The sequence below is a fragment of the Mirounga leonina genome, unplaced genomic scaffold, assembly GCF_011800145.1.
Source record: "Mirounga leonina isolate KUSES-001 unplaced genomic scaffold, KU_Mleo_1.0 Mir_115, whole genome shotgun sequence".
Taxonomy (NCBI): domain Eukaryota; kingdom Metazoa; phylum Chordata; class Mammalia; order Carnivora; family Phocidae; genus Mirounga; species Mirounga leonina.
Window position 1 is genome coordinate 79,740,591 of NW_023270268.1, and position 19,522 is coordinate 79,760,112.

General features: G+C 35.4%; 1 protein-coding gene across 1 annotated transcript in view; it reads left to right on the forward strand.

The window, feature by feature from the left end:
* The window catches only part of CLDN16 (claudin 16), a 22,304-nt gene extending 16,290 nt beyond the window's left edge, over positions 1-6,014 (forward strand). The window contains 3 exon segments of the mRNA XM_034990663.1: positions 2,137-2,301; positions 4,960-5,151; positions 5,881-6,014. Of these exon segments, the coding sequence (XP_034846554.1) occupies positions 2,137-2,301; positions 4,960-5,151; positions 5,881-6,014 (491 nt within the window).
* The last annotated feature ends 13,508 nt before the right edge of the window (positions 6,015-19,522 follow it).

The following is a 19,522-nucleotide window of genomic DNA, read 5'->3' on the forward strand; positions in this document are numbered from 1 at the left end:
AGAAAGAAAGAAAGAAAGAAAGAAAGAAAGAAAGAAAGAAAGAAAGAAAGAAAAAGAAAGAAAGAAAGAAAGAATCACACTTTGTATGGGATTAAGTGTTGGAGAGGGGAAAACCAGGGCCATGATTTTAGGGCATCCCATCCAGATAGCAATCCTGGCCTTGTTGGACCCAGGTTCTAAAAGGGGACTTAAAAATGTTTAAGGAAGGCACTCCAAAGTGTGGAACTGCTTGGTTTGGGGTGCTGAGTAGGAAACCCACTTGTATATATTATTTGAGGTTCAAGAAGATTGTTGAAATATAAAAACTGTTATCACCTAGTTACATATTTTTCTCTTTCCGAAATAGGCTTTCAATTTGGCCTAAATTAGAAATTTAAGTCTAAATTGTTTGAAATAATGCCACATTTTAAGATCTTAAATATTCACCTATTAATCAGGTAGAAGTTGGGGCTCCTGGGTGACTCAGTCAGCTAAATGACTGATTCCTGATCTCAGCTCAGGTCTTGATCTCTAGGTTGTGAGTTCAAGACCCATAATGGGCTCGACACTGGGCATGGAGACTACTTAAAAAAAAAAAAAACAAAAAAAAAACAAAACAGGTAGAAGCTGATTTTATGCATCGATTTCCTCTCTTAGATGGATCATAAAAGTATTTTTTAAAAGATTTTATTTATTTATTTGAGAAAGAGAGTGAGCAACAGAGAGAGCACAAGCTGCAGGGAGAGACGGAGGGAGAAGGAGAAGCAGACTCCCTGGCAAGCAGGGAGCCCAGTGCAGGGCTTGATCCCAGGACCCTGGGACCATGACCTGAGCTGAAGGCAGACGCTTAATTGACTGAGCCATCCAGGTGACCCAAAAGTATTTTTTTATTTTAAATAAATTGGCCACCTTTTATAAGCAACCTATTGCTAAATAAACCCTAAATTTATCTTACCACTGAGGAAAAATTATTTAAAATGCACGGAAACCAAAATCACTATGAAAATAAAACATAATTACTGTACTATCAAAAAAATAAATCGTGTCACTCCTCTAGTGGCTAAAATAGTAGTAGCTTTGACATAGGATAATTAACTTTCCATTTGTGACAAAATTTTCCTATTTTTATTTTTTTAATTTATATTTTAAAGATTTTATTTATTTCATAGAGAGGGAGCATGAGAGAGAGAGATCACGAGCAGTGGGGAGAAGTAGAGGGAGAAGCAGACTCCCTACTGAGCAGGGAGCCCAATACTGGACTCTTTCCCAAGACCAAGATCATGATCTGAGTGGAAGGCAGACACCTAACTGACTGAGCCACCAGGCGCTCAAAATTTAGCATTACTGGGAGTCACAGCTCAAGAGGTTTTCATAGTTGAGGATGCTTCCATTGCAGATGATGACGGCTACTATTCCATTCTGTTTACCCTATATCCTCTTCCCTGGACCTTATATCATATACTCTCATGTGGCCATAGTTTTCAATTTTGCTCAGTTGGCAGTGCAAGGTTAAAGGGTTAATATGGAATGTCGGCCAAGAAGGGTCACCACCTGAAGCAATGAAAAAGAATATGACCTGGCCTCTAGATATAGTTTTCTACTAAATAACAGAAGCTCCTTCTCCTAAAAACCTGCTGATGGCTCCCATCAGCCTGAATTGGCAAGTGACATATTGAAGTATTTTATCCTGCTCCCCTATACCAAATTTTAACCAGTTATCAAAAGTATATTTTTTTTCAATAGACCTTCAAACAAATGGCAGTGATCAGTAATTTCTTAAATATTTATTGGGATAACTTCTGCAGAAGAGATAGTCTACTTTGATTCAGTATTCACTTATAATACTTGTGAACAAGACTCATTCTAAAACAGGAAACAAACAAGGAAACAGTTACTTAGTCCACACTATATGCCAGGCATTTTGATAGGGGGCCAGCAAGACTAAGTAATAATCAGTGCTTAAACAAATAATAATATCAATAATCTATGATATTTTTGCATTTTATGAAAACATTCTATGTTCATGCAAATTTGAAGTCTAATTCTCACAGTGGGTGTGTATTAATGTATGTGATTATCTGTTTTGGGGTGCACCTGTGTGCCTTCACATGTTTCCTTCCTCTGACCACAATGTAACCACATGCCCTGATCTTCCAGTGAAGCTGGTGGTAACTCGAGCATTGATGATTACTGCAGATATTCTAGCTGGATTTGGATTTATCACCCTGCTTCTTGGTCTTGACTGTGTGAAATTCCTCCCTGATGAGCCATACATCAAAGTCCGCATCTGCTTTGTTGCTGGAACCATTTTACTAATAGCAGGTACTCTCTGCAGTAGTGGTGGGGTAGAGGAGCACATCTATGGTCTTGAGATGAAGGAGAAGGGTGCTTGTTGTCAAGCAGTTCAATTTAGGAACATATGTGACCTGCTTTTCTAGATTGGAGGAATAAAGAGCACATCCCCCAACCCTACTTACTTCAGATATGGAATCAAATAATTAATTTTTGTTAATATCCTGGAGCAAAGTTTATCGAAGTCCTCAAACTACTTTTTAACCATTTAAAAAAGTTATATAATGATCTAAATTTTTCAAATAATTTATTTTTTGATTATTCCTGAAGTTAAATCCTCAGGTATGTCCCAAAGCACCACCTCCTTACCTGTACCCACTCCCACCAATTCTTTTTAGCAATGAACTTAATTGTGCCAAGGCCTATGTTAGAGTTTTCTCATGTGCCAGGCCATTTGATCATAAATGTAACAATAAGCAGATTATATCTCCACTTAGGAAGCAGATGAATAAATGGAGTCCTGAAGGCTAATAAATCAAGCATGACTAATAAACAGTCAAGAAGCACTTTACATGGTGTTTATTGATGAAAGAGCAAGGTCTGTCATTAAATTCAGTTTAGTCTTCCTCTGTCACAACATGATGTCTTCTTAGGATCTTAATGCAAGTTGGGAGAAAATACACTGTCAAAGAAATCAAAGTGCAGGAAGATCGAAAACCAGTGGGCACACCCCTCAGAGAGAAAACCATCATTTTCTTACGGTAGCAGCCAAAAGTTAGCGAAGCACATGCTCATGGGAACATCAACAGGCAGTACAAGAGGAATGGATAGGGATTTGGGAACTAAAAATGCTTGGAGGGGCGCCTGGCTGGCTCAGTAGGTAGAGCATGTGATCTTGAGTGGTGAGTTGGAGCCCCATGTTGGTGGTAGAGTTTACTTAAAAAAAATAAAAAAATAAAATAAATAACGTGGAGATATATACGTGTGATGTGTGAGTTAAACAACTGGCCTCCTTTTCTTGATCTGCAAAATAAGGTAAAGCCCCAGTAATATTATCTACCCTGAATTGCTGTCATGAAGATCCAGTGTGGGTAGAGTAAGCACGTAGCAGAGAGCCTAAGCCATCACACAGTCAAAACTGGGGCTTCCCTGAAGTTTTACACACACACATTGAGTCAAGGCCTGATGATCCTTAGGTTGTATTAAAAAGTCACAAGAACTTACTAAGTTTTCCTTTTTAAGACATTTATTCCCATGTCCTGCCTAGTAATAACATAGAGCTTTTGTATATAACAATGTGTTTTATTTAACAAATTTAAATATCATTTAATGCTATACAATTTTGCTCCAGAATACTTCTTGAAATATCACTAGATATACCATTTTTTATAAAAAAACAAAACAAGCTAAATTAAAACAAAAACAAAGAAACAACGAATTGATGAAAAAAATCCCTATAGGAATGGATGAAGAAATGACAAAATTAAATTTCCAGAGATGGCCAAAGGCTTGGAACCATCATTTGAAACTAGTATGCCATATATATTATATATAAAATACTAATTTTATGTATAAAATACTAATGCCATACATATGATATGTTACTTATAAATATTTATGGCATACTATTTTCATATGGTATGAAATATATACATATTTCATATATATTTATCTATGTGTGTGTATATATATAATTTTCCATAATCTGCAAATTTCATAAAGGAATTTCCATCTTAAACTCGTAGATTGCAATATTGTAGAAAATATGTGGTAATTTAAACCATTATCTGAAGGTTTTATGTTCATGATCTGGTCCTTCTTAAAGTTCTTGCATTAAACAATTGGGAAAAGAATGCAATGAAATGGTGAACACTATTTTCACATAGCCTTTGTCCCATAGTTCACCACCTTTTTCCCTTGCATCTAAGCAATGACGTGCAATTTATACCTTTAAAGTGAGAGGACTCTAGTGGCATCATTTCAAGCCAGTCCAATTGTCAGATAGACTAATTCTGGGGATTAAGTTTTGTTTAAAAGGAACAAAATTTCTTAGCTCATTCTTACATGGTGTGGGGGTGGTAGATAAGAATTTATTTTATAATAAAGACAGTTTTTACTCCAGTTATTTGTTTTTGACCCCTACACACTAAAATTATTGACTTCAAAAGCATAGTTTCCTTATGGGTGTTAATTATGTAGCTGACATAACTTTAATCGTGGGTCTAGGTGGTGGGGCAGAGGAGAAATAGAATATCCTTAAAGACATATACTTTTAATTAAAAATCAATAGAGGATGAACATATGCTGTATATTATTTGTCTTCGATTTTGTGTTCTTTCTTTTGTTTTTCATATTTCGTTTTACACAGCCCTTAAGAAAACATTGGAAAGAGGGAAATTAAAGAAAACCACAATGACCATTTTAAGTCTACACACACAGAGGAACACTGCATTGTTTAATCTTTGTATTTCTCTTTATGTATAAACTTATATATAGTTTAGAAGAGATACAAAATAGAAAGCAAAAGGAAGACATAGAAGAGGTATCCAAAATTTGAGTTGTCCATAAATCCATAGAATCATTATTATCCCTCTAAATGATGCCAAGCATTTTGGGTAGCGGTCAGATCTCCTTGAATCTAAATTTGGAAAGGCCTGCATTATTTTTAGCAACTTTCCTTTCTTTCAGGTGCCCCAGGAATCATTGGTTCAGTGTGGTATGCTGTTGATGTTTATGTGGAACGTTCTTCTCTGGTTTTGCACAATATATTTCTTGGCATCCAATATAAATTTGGTTGGTCTTGTTGGCTTGGAATGGCTGGGTCTCTGGGTTGCTTTTTGGCTGGTGCTGTCCTGACATGCTGCTTATACCTCTTCAAAGGTAAGAACAAAATAAAATAACACACTTACTTGCCACCTGTATCAATCTTCCTAGCCCGATGGAAACAGATCTCACCAACACAAAATAATGTTGCTTACTTGATCCCTACCTATTATAAAAAAATGACACTTTAACAATTTCTGTTGTTCAAGGACAACTGATTTGCAATAATCATGTCTTATTAGCTGATTAGTGGTATATTGGGTGGAAAAAACAACAACAACAAACAAACCCACAGTTATAGCTATATCCAACATTTAAATATAAAATGATGATTTCAGTATTTTCAGAATTTTATATATCTAACTTTATCCAATCTACTAAATTTATATCTAGAGTTAAATAGAGAAGTAGACTGAGAGCCAAGTCAAATACTTGTTGTTGAAAAATGTAATGTGTTACTATTGGGTTTTTAAAAATATCACTTAAAAAGCAAGAGAATCTATCTCCTCATCAAAAAGAAAGAGAGAAAGAGGAGAGAGAGAGAGAGAGAAACAGAGAGAATGAGAGAGAGAGAGAGAAAAGGAAATCACCTGATTTTTAAATCGAAAAATAACTTTCCAGATGAAAATCTTTGATTTTCTTCTAGGATTCTTTTTCGATGATTCCTTCTTAGAATATTTATATCCTTGCCTTTTTATGAGAAGAATGTATAAAGTGAAATTTTCTCCCCAAAGTTTACAGAGTCTTAATGATTTTTATATCATGACATTTATTTCTTTCCAACAGATGTTGGACCTGAGAGGAACTATCCATACTCCATGAGGAAAGCCTATTCCACAGCAGCTGTTTCCATGGCCAAGTCATACGTAGCCCCTCGGACAGAGACTGCCAAAATGTATGCTGTGGACACAAGGGTGTAAAGTGCCACACGTCAGTCTGCGTGTACGTTACTGAAATAATCAACCAATATGTTTGTGTTAATCCAGGAACACTTATTTTGACCTCACTATGTTCAACTAAATTAATTGCTCAGCTTAATCAAGAAGTTTGATTCTCCTATCCCTGCTCCTTTTCTGTCATTCTCATATTCTCCCTCCTCCTTTCCACCCTCCTCTTCCACATGCCCCCACGCACTTGCCCTGTATTTTTGGATAAGGTTGCTAGGGTATACAAATGTTTGTGATTTCTGTATTGCTGTTAGAGATTGTGACATGGTGATATTCAAGTAAAATGACACTTTAAGACTAGAAAGCAACCTTTGAAAGAGGCCAGGGATTCTAATCTTTGAAGGGATTGACAGCCTCTTAGCAAATTACCTGGCTTTTGGTTCATTCTTTGTGTTCTCATCTGAGTGAGTTATTTGATAACTTTCAAGAAGATGATTCTTTGAAATTTAAGCTAGTACATCAAACCTTACCATTACTCTGACCCTGTTAAAATAGAAAAAATAAAACAGCAGCTTCATATACCAGCCACTGGTGGAACTTAAAGATAAGAAGTTTCAAACTGAGGGTTGCTGGAGTGGTGGGGGGCGGGAGGGATGGGGTGGCTGGGTGATGGACATTGGGGAGGGTATGTGCTATGGTGAGTGCTGTGAATTGTGTAAGACTGATGAATCACAGAGCTGCACCCCTGAAACAAATAATACATTATATGTTAATAAAAAAATTAAAAAAAGATAAGAAGTTTCCCTTCCACACTTGGAATGTCAAAGGCAAATGCTAAATTAATACCAGAGCAGTGGTGACTTTCTTCCTCATTAGCAACATAAGAGATCTGTGTATTATTTTATCACTACTGTAATTTTGCCTATATATTGTCAAACTATTTGACCACAGCAACAATAGCTAAACCAGAGAGTTCATTCATTCATTGATTGGACATCCAAAAATGTTTCATGAATGCACTATATTAGAATTCACTGATTCAAGTGTCCTAACACCACTGGATCCTCATCACCCAGCAAAATACATGTGATAAAATTTAACAAATAGTTGCTGATTGGAAGAAATAAAAGCTCACAACTCTTTACTGAAAATAAGATGAATTGCTAATGGGATTTTATTCATATTCTAGTTTAATCATCTTAATTTTTTAAATGATAGGGCTTTTTAAAAAGTTACATAATTTAATCTCAGGTTTTCTGATTTCTTATAAATCGCATGAATAGCATGAATACTCTTGCAGTACCGTAACAGACTATCCACTGAACTGGAAATTAGTTCTTTCGAAAATAGAGATTTAGTTGTGAATTTCTGAAGACCCCCAAAAGAAGTGTTTTAAATTTAAAAAGTTAAAAATCATGTGAAAATGAGATGATGAAAACCTAATACATATATTTATGTTGTTGTGAATGGTGTTCATGACTTCACATGGTATCTCTTTATCAGTATTCTAAGGAGAAATTCTAAGCGAATCTTAGAATTAAAAGCAACTGATTTTTATTTCATGGATATTACTAACCATGTAATTGACATTTAAAAAATTATTTGTAGATCATGTTTACTCGTTATATTGGTGTTATTCTATGCAGTTTAAAACTTATTTCTTGTTGTTCCTTTTTTCACAACTTTGGTTTTTAAAATTTTTGCTCCTACTTTTATTTTATGACCTAATGTCTGTCATGTTTTATATATTCTAGTTAAGTCTCTTGAAATTCTTCTTGGGAAAGGCAGGGTAAAATTAATTAAATAACTCATTAGATTTTAGAGAGATAAATTTTTCCCTCCTTAAAGACTTCATTTGTATGAGGAAATATTTCAGAGGATTCTTGTGATAACTGACATCTATGAATGTTTTGAAATTTTTCTCAATAAAAATGTTTTATATATCCTGGGACATATATTAGTTTTTTTTAAATTTCTTTGGGAATGTTTATTCCTCATTCACTATTATTTAATGAAGCCTCCCAAAATAAAGCATAACAAAGAATATATTTTGTATACCAACTAAGGACAACAAAACAAATATTAAATAGTGAAGAAGTAATAATTGGCATCGTGGCAATTCAACATGCCCAGAAAGAAAAATTATGGAAGCCCAAAGTATACACACAAGATTATTAGGTTGAAATACTGAAATAGCCCGCTAACTTCTGGATACTAAAGTTTAGTCATATCTGGTTACTTACAACAAGAAAAAATAAAATTTATAAAATTGGACAATTGTATTTACCTATATCTCTTCATTAACTCCTATTTTCTAATATCACATTTTAATTGAAATTAATCTTTTGTTATTATAGATGGTATATATGTGCATTGTAGAAAGTCAGAGAACAAAAATAATAAAAAATGTATCTTCCATATTTTACAATATGGGCCCGTGTTCTCTCCACTGAGAGCATCACTGTTCCTAAAATCTCACTGAGTATCTGCATATCCTTCCAGATATTCTACATGTCTCCACATATATGCAAAGACATTCCCACATATGCATATATTTCTTTTTAAGGGATAATTTCATATATGTTGCTCTGTAAGCTACTTTTTTCCCCTGTAGTATCTCTGCTTTTTCATAGTAATAAATTTTCATTTTTATCTAATTCCCTATCCATATTGAAATTTCCCCAAGTTTTTCAAAGCTGGTTTGTCCAAACCAGAATCTGCATTTCCTTTGGTTGGTATGCCCTTAAGTCTCTCTGATTCAAGCCACATGTTTTTTTCACTAACCCTGAAAAAAAAAAAAAAAAAAACGGAACCAGTTTTCTTTAATTTTGTTCCACCTTTTGGATTTTTTTGATGTCAGTTAGCTTGTTTCTCTATGCCTTCTATTTCCAATAAGTTGAAATTTAAATCTGGAGACTTGATGTAATCAAGTTCAAAAGTTTCTAGAATATACTATGTGTTGTGATAGCATATCTGGAGACTTAATATCTGGTTGATTTAGCCTCAGTTATGTTAAAATCATTCACTGGATGAGGATGATGGCCATCAATCCATCCGTTCTTCAGTTACATATATTTGTACTTTAGAGACAAAAACAAGGGATTATTATGGTGTTCTTCTGGAAACTGTAGGAATATTCTATTCTCCATCAACCATAATACTAATTTTAAAATAACACCTTTAACAATTGATAGTCCTTACCTGAATCAATAACTGGTGAGGGTTTGTAGAAAGATGATTTTCTAATTATAGTTTATTTACAACTGTAGTAGAAATTTATCCGTAGAATAAGCCTACTCTCTCCATCTGAGTCTGTGTAGCTACCATAACAAATCATGTCTCTCCTTTTGCTTAAATGTCTTTCTGTTGTTTCTAGGATAAAGTGACAAAAATTTTAACATGATTCTAGGCATAGTCAGTTGGGCACCTGAGCCTTGGTTTTGGCTCGGGTGATGGTTTCAGGGTTGTAAGATGAAGAAGGCCTGCCTTGGCTCTGTGCTCAGCTCTCCTCTCCCTCTGCCTGCCACTCTCCCTGCTTGTGCTCTCTCTCTCTCTCTCAAATAAATAAATAAATCTTAAAAATAATTAACAAGACTGCAAGCTCTAAACATTTTTTACTTTGTGTACTGCTTTATTCCCAGCACCCTGCACAGTGCCTGATGCATAGCAGGCCCTCAGTACGCATGTTTGAATAAATGAGTGAATGAATTGCAATCATACAGTGGCCTGCAAAAGCTAAGCATCCATTGCATGTGATTGATTTGTTGATTGGATTATTCTTACATTATTCATGCACATATTTGTGCAGTTTTATTAAAAGATCATCTGTGTGTTTTCAAGCATCCTCAAGCATAGAAGGGACAGAGACACAAACAACTAAAGTTAGTGTGCAATAAAATAATTGCTATAATTTGGTTATGTATGCACTGTCATAGGAAAAGCAGTCACTTCACCTGAGAGTAGGGGAGCCTTTGCAGAGGAGGGAGATTTTCAAAGAAAACAAGTTAGGAGAAAGTATTCTATACAGAGAACAACATGCACAGAGAAAGAATCAAGAGAAGGCAACTAATGTGCTAAAAATTACTAGCAGTTCCATGTTCCCAGAGCATAACTGGGAGAAAGAGGTGTGGGTTTTGTTTTGTTTTAAGATTTTATTTATTATTTATTTGACACAGAGAGAGAGAGAGAGCAGGAGCACAAGCAGGGGGAGCTGCAGAGGGAGGGGGAGAAGCAGACTCCCCACTGAGCAGGGAGCAGGAGCGGGGGCTCCATCCCATGACCTGAGCCCAAGGCAGACGTTTAACCAGCTGAGCCACCCAGGCATCCCGAGAAGGAGGTTTTGATATTCACAAATTATTTTAAAATGAAAAATAAGAGGAGATAGCATTTTCCCTCTTTCCAAGGTAAGAAAATTGAAGGGAAGGTATTTGCTAAAAACCCTCAATGCCATCATTAGAAATACAACCCAAGTCCAGAAGGTGTTAGTTTTATTTGGTCTGGCAACATCCTGGTTTCCCTAATGCAGCCAGCCTCTTTGAGGACTCCTCTATGCAGCAAAGTCTTATTAAGCCAGTTTTCACCATCACAGACATAATTCTGATTCCCAGTTAATCTTCCCATCATATCTTCTCCTCTACACTTTAATCTTCTTTCAAATCAATTGCTTTGTTTTTTCGGTTTTCTTTCTTTGTCTCAACGTTCTCCTGCTGGAGAGAATAGTTCCAATCTTATTTTAAAGGGATAAACTGAAAATTAGGTAGAAAAATATTTCTTGGAGTAAGTTCTGCAGTTTTTGAGCTTAGAAATAATTGTTCCCAAGTAAATAACGTTAGCCCCGATATGCAGTAATTAATTGAAAATAATATAATGCTCAATCCTATATTGGTTACCGTGTTTCCATTCAAAAAAAGCTGGTGACACTTTAAGTTTTTACTGAAATAATTTTATTTGTTTAAAATAAAAAGGGATAAGGACACAGACACACAAAAAACCCACGATTACTCCAGCACCTAGAAGAGAGTTAACATAGAGAAAATTATATATGCATAAGACTTTTCAGAAATTAACAGTACAGAAATGTAAATATGAATGTCCCTCTTACCCACCTCCATGGACTTCCCTTACAGTCTCTCTCCCAAGAGATGTACCTCTCACATATTTCTTGTATCCTTTCAAACAAACAAAAATTAAAATTTTTCGCATATATATATAGATCCTTTGAAAATGTATACAGCATACTGTTACTCGATATTTTCTCTTTAAAAATAAAATCAACAATTAAATATATTTATTGGCATTTTTCCATATCACCTCACTCATTTTAATGGCTTCATAATTCATTGTTCATATGAACCATTATTTATCCAATTTGTCCCTTTAAAAATCTTCATTTTTGCTATTAAAAGTGATGTGGCAATGAATACTGTTTCAAAAACACCTTTGTCAAAACAAAAAAACAAACAAACAAAAAACACCTTTGTCTTCTTATAGGATTATAACTATAGCATTACTTTTTATGTCTAAAAGTAGAAATGCTGAATCTATGTGAATATATTAAATTTTTGATACCTATAGCCAAATTGGCCTCCAAAAAAAAGTACTGATTTATACTTTCACCAGCAGTATATAAAAGTGCTTGTTTTCCCACACTGTTGCCAATGCAAGATGTTAGCAATCTTTAATACTGTTACTGATATTATGGGTAGAAAATGATATCATATTGCTGCTTTGCCTTTATTTAACTAAGTTGAACACAGTTGATCAACTTTTTAACATAATCATTAATTGTTTGAATATTTCTGCAGATGGAAATTATAAGTTTTTTTTGGTTTTTAGTCCCATGTTATGGTGTATTCCAAATTTCAAAGCATATATTGACGAGCTTCTCAAAGTGGATCAAACTTACTAACAATGGTATTTGAAAAAAATTTCAGTGGTACATTAAATCTTTTTATTTTATATCTATTTATTTTTATATGGATTTGAAAAAGCACGTTTTCCACTTATGATACAATTTAAAATTTCCATGTAAAATACATTTAAGTTTGAAACTGAGTTGATTTAAAATACATTAAATAAAAATAAGTAAAAACACTTTTTAGGTAATTAAAAATGAGAAAGTCCATATTTTAGAGACTGAATTTTGGTATACAATGGTTTAATCAATGTAGTATTCTTAAAATAGCATATAAGCAAAAGGTAAAATAGCTTATTAAATGTCATTGCTCATGCAAAGTAAAGCCGCAAGCTAGGATTAGAGTTAGCAAATGAAAAATGGACATATGCTCTGTTAAATAACAAAATTCAACCAAGTAAATTTGAAGACCTAATTGTCTTTATTGAACAACTCATGAATCAGGATGTACCCCATAGGCAGGTAGAGAGGCAATCTGAGGAGTTTACAAAATGGAAAGTTTTTATAAATGGGGGGGTGGGGACAAGGAAATTATTAGCAAAAGGAAAAGATTGTCACAGAGGAGGCTGTTTGCAAGTTGTCTTTTTTTTAAAGATTTTTTTTTAATTTATTTATTAGAGAGAGTGAGAGAGAGAGCGGAAGAGGGGGAAAGGGTTAGAGGGAGAAGCAGACTCCCCGCCGAGCAGGGAGCCCGATGTGGGACTCGATCCCGGGACTCCGGGATCATGACCTGAGCCGAAGGCAGTCACTTAACCAACTGAGCCACCCAGGCGCCCTGCAAGTTGTCTTATCATGCTAATTATCTCCTCTTTCTTTGGAGGATGGAGAGGACCCAGGTGACAGACTTATTGGTGTTGATGGAAAAAAAATTCCTAACTGACCTGTTGGGCTACATTTCTGAGGAGGTTGAAACTGCAATTAGATTGGGTATTAAGCCCCAGTTTGGGAACTTTGTCTAAGTGACACCATTTTGGGCCTGCAGTTTTTCAATATATAGGATGTTTCTAGAGCCCCCAAAATAAGAAAATAATACTTATTTATTTTGGTTATTTAAAACACATTTCAGAAATCATATTATTCCACTCATAAATAATGCATTATATATGCATAACAGACTTTTTAAAACAATGTAACCACAATACAATTATCAGTCAACAACATTAACAATTAACAACTCCTTAGTATCAATTTTTCCAATGTCTATTTTGTTGCAACTGTCTGAAAAATATTTTTTTAGTTGTATCCCAAATTCCAAATCCAATATTGTCCATAATTTGCTGTTGATATGACTCAAATAAAATACTGTGATTTTAATTTCTATAATCTCCACTGAGTCAAGGTTTAGGAGACTTGAAAAATGTAAAGTACTATAAGGTTTCCTTTGCAAAAACTTGACTACTTCCACAAAACTGACAGCTTAAATATTTGTTGATAATATTTAGCAGGGGGGAAAGAAAAACCATACTCAAAAAGGAAATTGGAAGTTTGAAAGAAGGAAAGAGGATGCTTTTGTGATACAGACTTCACTTCCTCCAGATAAAGGGACATGAAGACAAGTAGACCTGACTCTTGAATTGTCTTCCTGAGTTTGCTGGAGGAAGTGTTGGATGTGGAAGGAAAACTCTGAGGGTTGTGGAAATCATCAAACTTCTCTGCTGTTTTTTAAATTGTGTTATTATATGCAAAGCTAAGCCTACATCACCCAGAGAACTAGGGGAAGGAGTTGAGATACGTTCCAGTTGCAAAACACACTTTCAAAAAAACCCAAAAAACCAAAAACCACAGTCTCTCCCTTACTAAATTAAAACAAATATTATACCATGCCTTCCTTTTCTAAAGCTATTGCATGGGAAGTGTTAATTAAAAGAGGAACTCAGGGCACCTGGGTAGCTCAGTCGGTTGAGCGTCTGCCTTCCGCGCCGGTTGTGATCTGAGGGTCCCGGGATTGAGTCCCGTGTTGGTCTCCCTGCTTGGCCGGGAGCCTGCTTCTCCCTCTGCCTGCCACTCTCCCTGCTTGTGCTCTCTCAGTCTCTCTCTCAGATAAATAAAACCTTAAAAAAAAAAGAAGAAGAAGAGGAAATCGGGGGGGGGGGGTTCTATTTTATTAGAGAAGGGAAAATCTTTGAGGTTAGTAAATAAAAATAAAAGAAGCTAATTTGGTTAATATAGCAGAAACTGAAACAGTCAGCAAACCTGTCAGAAACAAAGATGAGGGAAACTAAGGAAAAAAAATACATTATTGGAGAATAAAAATCAGGAGCTAGAAACATAGTGAAGACAATCACATGGAGTTGTTCCACTAATGGCTGTTCTGAGCATATGGTCAATTCTTGTTGCTTCCTCTATGGAATCCTTTACTCATGCCAATAAAATCAGAGTAAAAGAAAATGTATTTTTAAAGTAAACAAACTCTCTTCTAAAGCCTCACACAGTTTAGTTCTGAACTGGAAGAACATGTATACCTCCAACAGCAAGGCAGAAGGACTAGGTTTCTGCACCCTTTTTAGTGACCATCTCTTATTTACTCGAGTGTGTCCCATGGGTGGCCGTCCCTTACGTGTAGCACCTTATCAGAACATGCCCCAGTAATGCTTTGGGATCTTTAAGAGATTGGTATTCCATCCCTTCATCCAACTCTCCTCATACAGCATTGATCTTTTGTTTGTTTTGTTTTGTTTTGGCCAAGTCACCGGTGACAAATATTCCCAACGATATCAGTTAAGGATGCAATCATTCACTGATTATTTAAAATATGTCCTTAGACTTTCTTGTTTTGTGTCTCTCAATATACTTCAAGAAAAAATAATAGCTAAATCTGATAGGCAATTAGTTAGTGGTACCTAAGACTCTTTAAATTATAGATTTACCCAGATTTAGATACATAGAAGAGAAAATAATCTGAATTGACACTTCAGTTTTCATATGCAACTGGAAAAATAAAAACTATTTATTAAATATAAAGACAAAAATAATTGTATTAATTGCTAGAGAAAAAAGTTCTCTTAGTTTTGCTTGTTGCATCCCATAAAATAGATTTTTCCAAAAAGGAAGGCTTCCCCCAATAAATAAAATAATAAAAATAAGAAACCTGTGTTTATTAATCATTTCAGTGCTTCTGAACAATACCATTTTTCATCTTATTAATATAAAAATCTGCCATCTTGATTGATACACATTATTTGCTTCATGAATTAGGTAGAAACAGACATAATTTTAGAAGAAAAGAATAACTATTGTCTAAATGCACAACTTTGAATTACATTTTATTTATCACCAAACGGTTCCATTTTGTAAAGGAATATCACTTTTATTTCATCTTCCTAGAAATACAATTAGTAAAAATAACAAAGCAATTATACTCTTTCCCAGGACCTAGTATTAAATATGCAAGAAAAAAATGGCTTGTATAGAGTTATTTTGCACAAAACCACAAAATAAAATGAATTTGAAAGTAAAAGATTCCTTTGAGATGTATGTTATATTTTTCTCTTTTGTTGTTGTTCTGATTTAAAAAAAATCATTCTCTATTGAAAGTGGGGTCTCATTGCCAACACATTTTCATTGTCTCATTTTCTCTTACACGAACCTGACATATTTCAAATTTCTCTTAGATATAATATTCTGCTGGAGTTTCATTTCATTGTCCACATGAATGCTATTCAGTTCTATCCCAACTCTATTTCATTTCCACGAAAGATACTGAATTTTAAAGTTGTCTTTTGTAAAGGTTGTGTTCCTAACACAAATGAAACAAATCTGGAACTACAAAACTGAAAATGAAAGGAGAGCTTGTGGTCAAGGTATAAAAGAAACAGGCTAGATCTGTGGGGTCAGTGCTGTAGATGCTACATACCACGTGAACATCGTGTATGTGCATTAGCCTGCCTTCGTGGGCAACTCAAATTCACAGGTCTCATCCTCAGAAGTGAGAGTATATATCAGATTTTCTAGACTCTCTGATGGCAAGTGTCTCACCCTGTTGCTCCATTTCATTGTGAGCAATATGAGCTAAGGTAATAGATTCCTCTTTGCAAACTTGAACATCATTGTCATTCCATTCTGCTCAGGTCTGTTAAAAATCTGTTATCAATAGTAACCCAGCTTCATGATTTCATCTAGCCATTAAATCAAACCTAACATTGGGCTATAATCATAGGTAGGCTTTCATGCCCTCTGCTGGATGCTAAAAGAAAAAGCTACACCCTTTAACAACTAGAAAAGCCTCATTTAAAAAATAATGTTCTTTAACATAAGAAGAAAAAACTCTAGTCTTATTGGAATTAAAATCTGAAACACCAGGTTAAATTGAATTTTAACAACTTATTGGTGAGCTAAGATGCAAGTAAAGATTTTCAGAGATGAGATGACAGAAAATGTACAGGTTTATCATTTTAAATTTCCTTTTTAAATGTTACAATAATCATATAATCCAAATTAGTTTTATTATTTTCAGTAGTTTTCAGTGGACCATAAAGAGCATTTGCTAGAACTTCTAAGTCTCTGTCTGGAGATCAGAGCAAAGTAGTGGAAACTCTAATATCATTAAAAATCATACTAAGTTTGGTGGAGAAATATATCCAGAATCTTACACAATAATTAACATATAATGGTCTTTTAGTGATTATTTTTTAGAATTAAATGAAAATATAATCTGGGATATCTGATAAGACATCTTTGTCAGAGGGTTTTTATGGAAACAAACTCTTTTTCTACCAGTCCTACTTACCTGCCAACACCTCCCACACTTCCTCTCACGCCCCCTAAAACCAACCAACCAACCACGTGCCAAGCATGCTATTTGGTTAGGCGTGTCCTGACACATAAATTCAAGTCACAAAAATAAATTCCGATCACTTCAACCGTGTTTTCACTAATGTCTTTGGCAAACTCCAGCTGCTGAATCATTAGCCCTGTTTCTAGATGCACTTGTACTTCTCTATGTGTCGATTGTATCCACTGCCTATTCTGCAATTGGAATGAATTTTAACATACATAGCTCATAGGATATGAGCAAAAACTCCTTAGCATGACTTACTTGAGGTACACTTAGTTATAACCCACATTCTCTGATGTTTGTAACCACTTTTTAAAAAGATTTATTTATTTTAGAAAGAGCGTACGCACATGCACACATGTTGGGGCGGGGGGTCAGAGGGAAAGGAAGAGAATCTCAAGCAGACTCCCTGCTGACCCCAGAGCCAGACCCGGGGCTCGATCTCCCAACCTGGAGACTATGACCTGAGCCAAAATCAAGAGTCTGACACTCAACCAACTGAGCCACCCAGGTGCTGCTTGTAGCCACTTTTGAAATTAGATGATCATTGTGGGAAAATATCTGGACCAGGAATTGAAAGATCAAAATGCCTAGTCTCTAGTTTTGTCTTTCATGCTAATTAGCTATGCATGTTGGGCAAGTCAGTTACCCTTCCAGGACCCACATTTTCTAATCTATTAAATGAAGGCAGTGATAGATACATATAGATAGATAGATAGGGAAAGAGAGACTGAGAGAGAATTAAAGTAACACATGCATTTAGTTTTAAAAGTCAAAGAGTACCATAGGCTCATGATAAAAGCCAGAACTTCTCTGCCCTACCCAACCCCACATAGCATTAGCTCTAAGTTTATTTCTTGAGGCAATAATTTTCAGCTGCTTTAGTGTTTTGCTTCAGATACCTATGACCTAATTTCCAAATGATATACTTAACCATTTTTTAAAATTTTTCTTTTAATTTTAGATATTATTCACTGACTTCCCACAATCTGATTAGGATTTAGTTTTCTTTTTAAATCTTACCACCTTTCCTTAGACACACTTCCCCCTCTGTATAGCTTGTCGATCTAATGCCCAATGTAAAACTCAATACTTATTATTTACACTATTCATAGCTTAACCGTTTTGGGGGTGTGGGGGGGTTAATCCAACTTCCGTTTTTCGTTGATTTAGAATCGCCTTGTCTTTTCAGTTCCTTCACTTTCCATTTACCAATAGTTAATTCATCACCACATTTTTATTATGTATTTTTTTTTCTTAATATCCCTTTTATCATCCTACAGCTATTTGTTGTCATGTTCTGACTGGAACTGGCTCTTCCCTGGGTTGCTTAATACTATCTTCCTGTAGATCATGTTCATCATCATTTCCAAAGTTCTCTTCACCTCTCCTATCTCTAATTCTTGGTGAGTCTCTGCATTGCTACAGCATGAATTTGCTTAATTATTCTCAGTTTTGTCCCTGAAGACACTTAGCCAAGTGGAGAAACTTGAAACCCCAGTGAATTATGATTTATCCATCTGCATCCATTTCAGATATCTCTTGGTGTACTAAAATCTTGCTGTTATTTTTCTTTGTCATCTTCTTGCCACTCTCCTTGTTCTTGTGAATTAAAAACGTTTTTCCTCTTCTACTGTACTTCGTGGATTTCAGAAGGGAGGAGACATGTTCAATCTACCATGTATAACTTGAAGTTAAGAATAGCTAGGCCACAAAATTATCATGAGAATAAAATCTGAAAGCAGTTTGTATACACCCTAAACCCTGCTTACCTACCCGGGATTATTAGAGTATATTAACACAAGTTTCTCTGGGCTTCTTTCATCAGTGGATACTAATGAGATTATTTTAGCAGCCCTAAGCCATCTGTCCCTGGCTCTTACCTACATTCACTTTCATAAAGCCTTATCCCCATCAAATCTCTTCCACTTATCTCTGGGACTTTCCAGAACTAGGTAACATGGGCTTACAAAATCTGTTTGAATACATACTAAGTAAGAGAGTCCTTTAGACCCTTGGATATAAATTAGTGAAGCAAAACACAAAGATCTGTCCCCTCATGGATTTACATTCTAGCAAGGGAAGGCGAGCAGATTATAAATAGAATTCAACTATGTAGTGGAGTAGGTGGTAAGTGCTATGAAAAAAGTGTATCTGAGACAAAGAGGTGGAAGTGCCAGGGTGGGGAGAGGTTGCAATCTAAAGTAGAATAATCAGGGTGGGTCTCATGAAGAAGGTGACATTGGGACAAAGAATTAAAGGAAGTAAAAGGGTGAAACAATGTTGATATTTGGGGGAAGAGTGTTGCAGGCAAAAGAAACAGCAAGTACTAGGCCCTAACCGACAGATGCAGGAAGGTTAACAGCTGATAGGTCTGATAACAGTGTTCCTGGGACAAATAAGTAAGGGCAAGAGTCACAGGAAAGGAGACCTGGGCAGAGTATTGATCCTACAGGGGCCTGGGGCAAGGACTTTGGCATTTCCTTTGAGTGAGGTGAGGGTCATTGGAGTTTAGTTAAAGGACATGATCCTCTTTATATTTTGAAAAGATTACTCTAGCTACTGTGTTGGAAATAGAATATATAGAAGGGCAAAGCTAGGAGCAAAAGGACCAGTTGAGATGCTATGACAGTCATCCAGGCAAGAACTGGTTGTGAGTGGCTCACACCAGAGATGTAGTAAGAACTGTTTTAGAATCTAGGCTTATTTTGAAGTTAAGAGCCAAGCCAAGCCATTTTCTGACAACATGGGCATAGGAAGTGACACAGAGGGAGGACTCAAGAATGACTCCAAGTTCTTTGGTCTAAGCAACTGGAAAGTTGCTGTTGCCATCAGTTGAGATGAGGAAAGTTT